Raw genomic sequence first — 11,810 nt, 5'->3', positions numbered from 1 at the left:
GATACCTAGCCCATGAGGCTAGCAACCGAAGGAGGCCTAGGTGTTGCAAGGGACAGTGGATGACGAGGTGGACGAATAATCCGCATAATCAGTCTGACATTCGTTTAGTTTTATAAATTACCTAGCTTGTTGCAATCCTTATCACTTTGCAAACCGCGTGAATATTAATCCATGCACAAGAATTCTGCCGATGTTTATGCTGAGACAACTCCTCACGTCTGAACCCTCATGAAATTCAGCTCGAAACAAGTTTGACCTACCTTTCACGCAAAACATATTTCAATTTTTAACTCAACAAGCTCCGTAGAGGACCGAGCTGCAGCCACCCACACCACCTAGCGTGTGTCACCATCTTCCCCACACCTGCACCACCAAAATTCCACGTCACTTGAGATCTGCACTCGGTACTTCAGAATTTTGTGTGCACCACAAGCCCCCGTGCAAATAATACAAAGCATTGTATTTCAGAAGTCACGATATGCATTTCATCAGCATTGTAAACCACTTTCTTGGTCTCTAAGATACATCCTCAATATCCACCAAGTGGCCTAGTATAACCAGTACATCATAAACACAACCCAGTTGCGTTCCCCTAAAAGGAGAATCAATGCTTGCCATGATGCAAGAAACCTGGTCGAATAAAAGGAAACAAGACATGTTTACCCTGCTCTAGATCCAGGGAGCAATAAGATGACATCGGTGTTCAGGTGGGCTGATTTTTCATGCATCGCTCATCCAACGTTAGAACTGGAACACAGGTCCATACAGCACAAAGCAACAGAAAACTGCAACGAAACATGAACTCAGATTATTAAAAAAAATGTAGATTCTATACCACTCAACGATCTTTTCCAATTTTCATACACACATGGGGAGCAAATCAAATGAAAAGAGAAGAAATAAATATTCGAGGGGACTGCTGTAAAAACCCTCGAGGTATTATTCTGTTTGTGGGGAATACAAATCACTCGCTAAGTATTATGCTGTGATAAATAATAGCTGCTTTGTTTGCTGTCTGTCTAGGTGAACGAAGGTATGTGTATGGTGTTTGTGGTTCCGGCGAACAGGTTGTATTCCTTGACATCTGTCTCCTCCCTCGAGCAAGGCTGAGATTGACCCGTTGGTGGTTTCATTGCAGTTGCTCGTCCACTCCGCTCATCTTTGGACAGCACCGAGGCAGGAGGGCCTATTGGCAGGTTAAATTCAAACAATGAGAAGGGCGTGCTGTCATCTCCCAGTTTGCTATTGTGCTCGGAACAGCCATTTTGGGCTGCAACAAACTCCGATTCAGGAGTTGAGGTACGGTGCCGCATGTCTGGAGTCATGACCAGTTGTGCTCCATTTATAGATAGCGGTGGTGGCATGGCACAGAAGGTCAAAATAGGCTTATTGACTGGCTGTGCAGGTACATACCCATATTCAGGAGGACCTGAATAAGGATGTACATTGCTGTACTGCATTGAGAAGTCGACACACTGGTTCCCAGTAACACCATATCCGACTGGGCTGGGGTAGAAGTTGCCTGGCTGAGAATATGGTAGGTATCCGCTCGTTGGAACTGACAACGGATGGCTGTGGAACCCAACAAAGGTTGATGAGTACGGCGGTGCATGTACCTTGTGGTGATGCAACACATGGTCCTGGAAAGGAGCCATACCAAACCCAAATTGGTTGGGTCCAGGAGATTGTATGCTTTTCGGTTGGTATTCTCTGAAACCATTTCCTGCACACATCTCCAGTAATGAACGGGAAGCACTCTTTGCTGGCGGATCGCTTGGGCTGCCATTGTTCCTTTCCGAAGATTCTTCTGAATCAGAAGTAGAAGAGGATTCTGGGTTCTGAGCACTCAATGAGGTCAAGCTGCTGATGCTGCTGTCTATGTCTCCCTCACTTAGACATGACGAACTATCTGAACTGGTTAACTTCTCCATTTGACCAGCATCATTTGTCAAGCAGGAATCTTGCTTGTTCGCCACAATAGGTGCATCACAGTAAGCAGCTTGAGCTATGTCTCCTTTATTGCATGGATCATCTGTGTCCAACTTACAAGGTTCCTCAGACTTATCAGGACAAACCTCAGCAGGTGGTTCTATGTCAAGCTTCTGGCATGTATTGATATCCTTAGAACACTTCAACTGATCAGATTGATCAGCATTATCAACTGTTTCAAGATCGTCATTTGCATTACCTAAGCCAGCTTTCTTTTTTGCATCCATTGGTTCCCATACTTGCTTTGGACTTGCATTCTTGCTTGGTGTACTACAGCCCCGGCTTCCTTTTGGCACTACGAAACTATCCAATGGATAGCACCTGCGGTACTGCAACCTGGGCTTTTCAAGCAATGTTTTCCTAGGCATCTTCATCTCCCTAACTGATCTAGCTGTTGAGGGATAATATCTGTAATCTTCCTGATGGCCGCAACTACAGGAGTTGTACTCGTATCTATCTCTTGTCCGGCTATTTGTACTGAACGAGGGGTTGCAGCTTCTAGCAGTACTCCTTATTCGCTCCCTTGATTGGCAGTGAATGTCACCCATGTCCCCAGAGCCATCTTGGCGGTCTTCATACCAACAATTGTTTGCCTGTTCGTGGAAGGAGTCCCTTCTGAATTTCATTTTTCTTCTTGATTTAGACTGCTCGCATATGAAAGAGTCATTGCAATCTGTGGGAACGAATTCTGCTGTTTTACCACATTGCTCATTGCTTTGTTCATCAGACTCAGTGCTTAAGCATTGATCAGCAGAGGTTTCAGGAGAGGAATGTTCTGTAGCAAGAATATTATCTTCCTCTTCACTAGCTGAGTATCTGGAGTCGAGCATATCAGGTGATTGACAACTACCTGGTGTGATCGACTTGCTTAGAGGTGACAGCAAGATATCACAAAATTTTGAAACTGGAGTTTCTTCCTTATCTCTTCCCTTTTCTTTCAATCTTTCTTTTCTTCTAAGCTTCTTTTCTCTATCTTTTGCTCTCCTCCTCTCTCTGCGTTCTTCTTCTTCACGCTTCTCTTTCTCTTCTTCTTCAAGAAGCTTGGTCTGTAAGATGAGTCACGTTTAGCATAATATCAAAGGATACCAGACAAATACTACCAAATGTTGCTCCCTTTCTTTTTCTACATCTACAACGGTACTTAATATATATGCACCTGCTTTTCCAATGTAATTATTTCTTTGCAAGCAACATGAACCCGCTCTTCCAATAGTTTCAATGCAAGAGACACAAATACACTGTGTGCATTTTGCCGGGCTGTCCCTTCTCTGAAAGCCTTTTCAACCTGTAAACAAAAACAATATTGTAGCATTAGCTCAATGCTTCAGACAAGAGCATGTGTCTGACTTTCATAGACAAAATGAGCGGTAAAGAAACATTGTTTTGAACATTTAATTGACTAGGCGTACACTGACAATGATTATATTTGGTAGAACGAAGACTAAGAACTATGCAGAGATGTTAGCTAAACAAGAGATAAAAATTGTTCAGTGCGCTAGGTGAAGTATTATATGCCGTGGTAGAGTTGGCTGTTCTGATTAAAGTAGGTCACAAGCTGTAGAGTGAAGAATGTGAAAGGACGAAGTGCACGCACTACGACAAAAGAAGCCAAAACAGGTGGATATAAAAAAGAAATATGCATCAGAAAAAAAAAATGTCATTGAACATTAAAAACAGACTGTGGCTGAGATCATATAACTGGATACATTGCGATGGTATATAATGACATGCATTACTTCCCTATTGTGCTTAGGAATTGCCATAAATCACACTACCTGTTCTTTGAAAATCACTGTAGCAGCATCCAAGAGAAATTCTCTTGCAAGCTCAGGGCTCTTAGCATGCTTCTGTGGATGAAGGCCATCGCCATCTGGATCATTCCCATCCCTGTCCATTGCATCGTCTTCCTGCTCATGCATTTGACACCGAGTTAGACTACAAACTTGCAAAACATCGTTGACTTAGTGCTTATTAATTGTATAGAATAGGATCCACTTACATCATCCTCCTCTGCTTCTTCAGCATGCTCAAAGAAGCTTCTAACACTTTCACCTTTGGTAATCGTCACAAACCCATCCCCCACAATTAGTCTGCGGTGAACACATGATTGGCCCTTCAAGGCATGGGCCTTCACGCAGAATTCCGTGCAGCGGCCATCCAGCCTCCATGCTCTCAAGGTGACAAAATAGTCTTCATACTGATCAAGATCGAGGCCTTTCTTGTGGACTTGGCCATTCATTCCCACGTCTTCAAATTCTAGAATATCAGCTTTTCCTTCATCTGTTCCAATACCCAATTCAAAATGATGATAAGCTCCATCTTGCTCCAAGAAATCTTGGTGCCAATCAACTAGAACTGAATCCTCAAACACCTAGATTTTCCAAAACCAAATTGTCAACAAAACAGCTGTTAACTAGTTAAGGCAAGTACACATCATGAGTCATCTAGTATGTACTTGAAAAGGGAATGTGACTCCTGACCTCACAGTGAAAAGCTGTGTCTGCAACACAGAACCAACTAGTGCAGCGAGGTTCCCTACGTAGGCGTTTCAGATCCTTTAGCTCTTTAAATTCACGAATAACATTCTTTCTGCAGTCCCTGCAAAACCTCTTGTTGTCGAACCTGTTGCGCAGAAAATCCATCAAAACAGTTACTTAAATATTACAACAAATATGCATCAGAAAAGCCAAACCAGTAAACTAGTTTTTTACTCTCTTCACAACAATCAGTATATATAAAATGAAAATGCTGTCAAATTTAGAACATCTTGAACCAAAACATAATTGAATCCATGAAGTCAGGACCATAAGATACTGTGACTTTTTTTATAATATGACACACATAACTGATTATAACGATTTAAACAGAAGGAAATTGACACTCTGCAAACAGAAAATAACACTTGGACATGGTCACGTTTGAACAATATATAAAAGCTTTACAGCAACTAACTTATTTTAAGTCGCCACCCCACTGAGGCATTATTATAAAACAAGAAAAAGTGGTACCTAACTACACAAAACGACACAGCAAGTTGTCATAGCTCTAATGGGGCACTGTATGCTACATAGTTTTCATGTAAAATGTTGAATCCCCGAGTTCAGCGCTGCAATGGTATCGACACCAGTAGAAAATATATATAAATTGATGCTTTTGCTTATTGGACACACGTTCTTTAAAATCTAGAACCCATTCAGGGAATGCTCAGTATTTCCCGCATTAAGGATATATATACATCAATGACAAGAAGCAAATGTATCAACTACTATGAACCCATATACTATATAATTCCAGTGATGGTAGTACAACCCTTACCAGCATTCATGGGCTAAAAAAAAATATTGCAGTGAATTCTCAGTTCAATTGGATAATTTTGAATAAATGCTGAATCAACAGATCATCGAGCATCGATATAGTATCGAACAAACAGCACTCCTGATACTCACCTATGCATAAGTCTTTCAGTGAAATCCTCTTCCTTCAACCGTAGAAGAGATGATCTAGCTTCATCTCCCAATGCAGACCAGAAATCCACCAAAGTGTCGCACGAAAGTCGGGCAGTGTGCAAAGCACATGTGTCTCGTGTTCCATGCCCTCTGCCATAATTAGCTATAGCTGGGCTAATCCATCCTCTTCCTCCTCCACCGCATGCATCAGGATAAAGCATTTCCCGATCACGCTCCCTCGATCGTGCATTGTCAAATACCTAGTTAAAACAACGTCAAATTGATTCAAACACAAAATACAGAATGGTTCAATTAGTGCACCCTAATCTAGCATCCATTGAATACTCCCCTGAATGAACCCCAAAGTAAGTCCCGTAAAGGCATGCTAAAGGCAAGGGCCACACAGAACACCACAAAACAGTCTTTGCTAAATACACAATTAAAGAACTGGCATGAAAAAACTATCTGTCATGGGGTTATGGATTTAAAAAAATAGCTGCTGTTAAGGCTTACATTCTGGAGTACATGAAGAGACTTTGCGTTTATAAAGCAGTCGAGAAGAGTTAGGATGCCATCCTTTGTTGTTGAAAGGCCTCCCCAAGGATGAACTGATGGGTCCTGAACATCATGTGGTTCAATCTCAAGACTCCTTTGTTCACTTGAACCTTCTTGATGCATTGACTTCCCATACATCACAATTTGTGTGAAACTTTCTAAGAGCAGCCCATTGCACCTTGAACAGTACAGATTCTTACGAGCATGCTCGATGAGGGTCTGCTTATCTATCCTAAGGAGCGCATGGCGTCCTTGAAGAGACAGGGCACTCCAAAACTGAAACAAGTGAATTGACAGACATAGAATGATCAGTTCAATGGTAAATTATCATTCTTAGAACTGACATAACTTCGATAATGTACTAGAGGTTCACAAAGATGAAAGGGAAAAAAGGTACTTAATAAGTTTAACAAAATCAGCTTGTAACTACAACCAGTTTAATGTACAATATAACACCGTCAGTTTTAATATGGACTAGTTAAATGTCACATTTGCAGAGAACCAAAGAGTGTTGTGCGTGCAAACTGTAGGTGCTTCACAAAGAACTCCATGGGCATAAATATTTGTTCTCAACATCATACTCCTAACAACCTGAATTTATTGAGAAAAAGTATATAACAGTGATAAGAAGGAAATGAGAACATAGCAGGTCAAATTTGTTCTTATCACATATGCCTGTCTCCCCTCCACTCTACTCTCCGGATGTGGCGTGTCCACTGAACAACACAGGAGACACCGCTTCATGGATTATGTGGCTGCCACTTACGTAGTTTGGTGGCTTCGTGCGGCAAAGTGGTACCGCGACGGCGAAGCACTCTGTGCTCCCTCGCGCCTGATACCTCTGCAGTCTGTACTCTCTCCACCTATATGCAATCTCTCTGTATTTGGATAAACTGAACTGTCGAAAGCACAAGTAGAATTCCACTGCTAGTAGATGGGTGCCTCCAAGCAAAAAAATCTATATTCTATTTGTGCAGATGCTTGGATAGTACAGTCTCGTTCAGTCGTGCTGGTGCTTCCAAACATAAGGTTTTTTCTCCACCATTAGTATCAGCTTATGCACATATCACTTTAATGCTTCCAAACATTAAGAACCATTTGTATCACAAACATGAAAGGAATTGATGGCAGAGATCCGATAGAAAAGTATTGGCTCTGAGAAATAGAAAGAGAGAAGAGAACAGGATGAGAAATAGAATGGGAGAGCAGAAAAAGAGCTGGTGCTGCATACAGCGTAGGGGCTGCGGGACGCTGAGTTATTCTCGGCTACAACACGGCAAAGAGCGTCGAAGCCTAGAAGGACGATGGCGAGGAAGACGGGGGAGGAAGCAACTGACCGAGCAGGGATGGAAAGAAGGTAGCACCGCTACAGCATTTCGTCGCCGCGTCCGGCTGTCGGCCGCCAGAAGGGGGAAGTGAGCATAGGCACGAGGCAGCACCGCTGGCCTTTGTGGTCTCGTCCAGTTAGGCCAATTAAGATTAGCAGCAGTCTACATATGGCACTTCAGCTTTTTTGGCGGGTAGCCGACATGAGCTCATTGGACGCCGCTACCACTTACATCCCCAACTCTACTCCCAGTAATTATTATTCTAGCTCAACCTAAAGCAGTATTAATTGGACAGGATGGTACAAAGAGTATACCAGTTGCAAAATATACATGAGAAACGATCAGAACGATTGAGGGAAGAAAGAGAATGGCAGACCCTTTCCTTTCGAAGCCTTCTTACTGTGTGGCACAAAATAGCATCTATCACTTTAATAATGATTAGTATGATAACAATATCATCAGGTTTGACCAGAACACGAGACTACTAGAGTATTTGGACCCAGTGGTGGCACCACCGGGGGGCGAGGAGGGGCGGCCGCACCGGCTCGCCGATTCCGGAAAAGGGAACCCGCCTACAGCTCCCCCCAAAAGGTAGTAATTAGTAACTGCTGCTGGTCGTTGCCATTATTCTCATGTGTCCATTTACAGCTTTTTGTTGTTGTTGAGAACTTCCATTTACACCCCTATTGGGCCTTTCCGATTGCACTTATCATCTGGCCCATGGCCCATCCCCTCCTCAATCTCTCCTGTAGGCCATAACGGTTCGTCCCTGCTCAGTGCCTCCCTGCCGAAAAACCTTCCACCAACTCCCCTAATGGCGCTGCGTGCATGTGCTGACGCAATTTGGAGTAGGAGATTGATTTATATACTAGAATTAGAATATTTGATGTTGTAGGAATATCATGAAGCTTGTGTTCATAAAATATTTAAGCTTGCTAGTGTCATTGCTGATCCTGGTGTTTGGAGACAAATCAATGAATATGGTACCCATAATTAGAAATGAAATGAGAAGGACATTGTCAAGACACCCGAGTCGTTTGATTGGCCATAATTTTCCCAAAACAAAATTTGGAAGAGATTGGCGATCATTCGTAGAAGCATGGTGTAACGCTATGAATGATTTTGTTAAATAGACTTGCTTCTGTGACTAAAAAATTTAGACCGTATATGTTAGCCCAAGCTCATCTCAAATCCTGGCTCCGCCACTGCTTAGACCTCAAGTTCACACCATTTTTTGCACTTTATCAGATAATTTGAGGAAAATTCAAGTAAGAAATATTTGTACTACTTGGGGATTAGGAAGTGTTTTCTAGTATCAGGGCATAAGAATATTCCCTTCGTTACAATAAACGCATATCATTCTAGTTTCTAGCACAGAAACTAAGATACGAGGGAGGATGAGCAAGATAACCTTATTTAGTACCCAATATATACACTTTCCCATCTGTACATCCAGTAGTATCAACCGAAAAGGTAAATTTCCATAATTCTAGGCAACTTCCATACCAAAAGTTCCAGCCAAAACTATGTCGCCAGCTAAGGGCCAGTACCCAGTAGAAACTGCATAATTGGTGGAGTAATACAGCCCCGGCTCATCTCAAATCCTGGCTCTGCCACTGCTTGGACCCCGAGTTGACACCGATTTTTCGCACTTGACCAGATAATTCAGGAAAATTCAAGTAAGAAACATTTCTACTACTTGGAGATTAGGAAGTGTTTTCTAGTACCAGGGCATAAGAAGATTCCCTTGGTTGTAATGAATGCATATTATTCTAGTTTCTAGCACAGAAACTAAGATGCGGGGGAAGATGAGCAAGATAATATTTACTACCCAATAGATACACTTCCCCATCTGTACATCCAGTAGTTTGTACCGAAAAGGTAAAATTGAATAATTCTAGGCAACTTAGCCAAAACTATATCGCTAGCTAAGGGCCAATACAGCCTAGTATACCACCCCACCCACACACACAGCCCACCACCAATGCTGAGCCCAATTATATCGTATAAACCGAACAGGTCATCTTACGGCTAGCATAAAAGGCTCAAGAGTGGACGGCATAAACCCTATGGGTTAATCAACTGAAATAGCCCAAGAGGCCACGCGGCAGTTCCCAATTGCCCTAACCAAGTGGCAGTAGTCACCCTACAGAATTCCGGTTGTTCCCATCGCTGCGGTCAGGTAGCACATCAGTAAGCGACCATCCAACACATACAATTGCCCAAACACGACAAACCGGTCGATTGCAATCTTCGGGTAACTCCCAGCATAGAGTCAGTGGACAGAACATTTAGCTGCTCCAGCCACCCAATGTTAATAGGCAATAGCAGAACCTGGAGCTGACGCCAGTTGATTGGGCAGAAGTTATTCAGTCAGGCCACTCACGCGAACGCTGACAGCATGGGCAATCAAATCAACCCCTCGGGCAGGGGACAAACTACTACAGTAGAAACCAAGCTCCACACCCGAGCGGACCCAACCAGAAGTATGTCTCAGATCCGCCCCAGGTAGAGGTAGCAGAGGCGAGGTGCCGTCATTCTCCGCGGAGCCAGATCCGATGGAGTTGGGTAGGGGCTGGGCTGTGTGGGAGGTGACGGTACCTTCCGGAGGCGGTCGAAAGTGATCTCGTCGCGGTGGCGCGACCAGATCGCCGACGAGGAGGGGGAGGGCGGCGCGTCTGCGACCATGGCGGGCATGGCGTCGACGTAGTCGTAGGTGGAGGTTCAGCGTTGCAGCGGGGTCGATCGGGGTGGCGGCATCGGTAGGGATGGATGGATGGATGGGATCTGAGATGTGGGAGAAGGGGGGTTTGATGGTGGTGGCGAGAGGATGAGGAGAAGAAGCTCTGCCTTCCTGCTTTCTCTCTCTCTCTCTCTCGGTGTCTGCGTCACTGCGTGTGGGGCTCAATACAGCAAGCCAGGAAAAAAAGGAGAAAGATTTTGAGTGATTTCCTTTTCAGCTAAAATATCAGGATTTCCGTACTCAGTCGCACTGAGATTTTCTTAAGTCTCAGTCACCTCACGAAAGTGCAACTGCAGTTTTAAAAAATGTGCAATTGTGATCAGTTGCATTTTTCTAGTAGAAAAGTGCAATTGCAATTTTTTGACAGAAAAGTGGTAACTCAAGTTCATTTTTGTGGGTGACTGAGACTTAAGAAATTCTCACTTGACTTAGACATAGCAAAACCGTTATTATATAGAGTTAATTACCTAAATGTACACTAGTTGAATGCCCGTGCGTTGCTACGGCTCTCAAGTTTATTGATCATCGCATGTGAATATTGCCGATGATGCAAACATGTGAGCATAGACATGTTTTAATGAATATTTTTTCAATGTCAGAGAGCATGCAGTTTGGGTTGCTCAAATTTAAATTATAGGTCATGCTCTTCACCACCGTAGAAGAACACTTCTATTTCATATTGTGCTCTCTCACTTCCCGTATCTCCTTCTCATAAAACATAGAATCGCAAAGATAAGAACATATATGTCATATCTTCTCTTTTTTCCTCCGGTCCTTGAACTTAATCTCTTTCATAAGTTACCGCGAAATAATTGTTCAAAAGTTCAAAAGTATACAACAGTAAGTTGCCGCGAAATAATGAAGTGGCAGGTCAACAAATATATATAGAGATTGGTTTTGTATCAAAATGTTCTCTATCTGCCTCCCTTCTCCTACGCAAAGGTGTCACCTTCATCCCTCCATGCCCACCCATCATCTTTGTGATCAGGTCCGTTAACGTTGTATTTTTTTTTATTTCAGCACTATTGATCCACCCTCATGTGTATATCATTCACTACTCGCAGCACAAACTTCCCTGAAATATATGAGTGTGATTTTGAGGTCTACCCGTGAAGTCAGGCTCAGATCAAACCAAAGACATGTCTCTGAAAGCATAATCAATTATACATAGGGCATATCTTCCTTGGTCATTTAGAAAAATTTCTAATGAAAGTGGCATGAACTTCATCTTCGGAAATATGTTTAGCTCATGCCTTCATGTTGTCCAATTTAATATCCATTGGTATTCGCAAGAGAACAAGATTTTACCTCCAAACAGAAATACTTGTTTTCACCACCCTCTCCCCAATAGATTTATTTCAGAGGTTGTTATCACCAGAATTTGACCGAGTCAGAGGTGGGCCGCGATCGAGATGGACTTTGAGAGTATACATGGAAGAAATACGTGAATCGGCCTTTTTTACCAAGTTGGGCTTAATTGCCCATGTATCTGTAACATATTAGATCGCATCTTAGTTTAGAGATAGAATCTTACTCGTGCACGGTTTAGTGCACGCCCACATTAGAAAGTCCGCTGGACTATAAATATGTACCTAGGGTTTATGGAATAAACAACCAACGTTCAACCACAAACAAATCTCGGCGCATCGCCAACTCCTTCGTCTCGAGGGTTTCTACCGGTAAGCATCATGCCGCCTAGATCGCATCTCGCGATCTAGGCAAGCACAAGCCTGCCTACGTTGTTCACGC

At 43.0% G+C, this 11,810-nt stretch overlaps 1 protein-coding gene across 1 annotated transcript; it reads right to left on the bottom strand.

Moving 5' to 3' along the window:
- Window positions 1–814: 814 nt before the first annotated feature.
- LOC124649948 lies at window positions 815–10,195 on the bottom strand. Its single transcript, XM_047189515.1, has 8 exons — window positions 9,920–10,195; window positions 5,949–6,266; window positions 5,436–5,695; window positions 4,470–4,611; window positions 3,989–4,360; window positions 3,765–3,896; window positions 3,146–3,274; window positions 815–3,035 (listed from the first exon to the last, which is right to left on the bottom strand). Exons 1-8 carry the CDS (start codon window positions 10,013–10,015, stop codon window positions 1,020–1,022), a joined length of 3,465 nt encoding a protein of 1,154 aa, XP_047045471.1. The 5' UTR covers window positions 10,016–10,195; the 3' UTR covers window positions 815–1,019.
- Window positions 10,196–11,810: the final 1,615 nt, after the last annotated feature.

This window comes from Lolium rigidum, chromosome 4 (genome assembly GCF_022539505.1).
Source record: "Lolium rigidum isolate FL_2022 chromosome 4, APGP_CSIRO_Lrig_0.1, whole genome shotgun sequence".
In the NCBI taxonomy this organism is placed as follows: Eukaryota; Viridiplantae; Streptophyta; class Magnoliopsida; order Poales; family Poaceae; genus Lolium; species Lolium rigidum.
This window is presented reverse-complemented; position numbering and strand designations above follow the sequence as displayed.

Bases quoted from the DNA above. Each gene is read 5' to 3' on its own strand.
- LOC124649948 (XM_047189515.1), bottom strand. From the start codon at position 10,015: ATGCCCGCCATGGTCGCAGACGCGCCGCCCTCCCCCTCCTCGTCGGCG. The intron at 4,361-4,469 runs GTCAGGAGTCAC...TGGAAAATCTAG, and splicing joins ACACAGCTTTTCACTGTGAG to GTGTTTGAGGATTCAGTTCT. The intron at 3,036-3,145 runs GTGCATATATAT...CTCATCTTACAG, and splicing joins TAATTACATTGGAAAAGCAG to ACCAAGCTTCTTGAAGAAGA.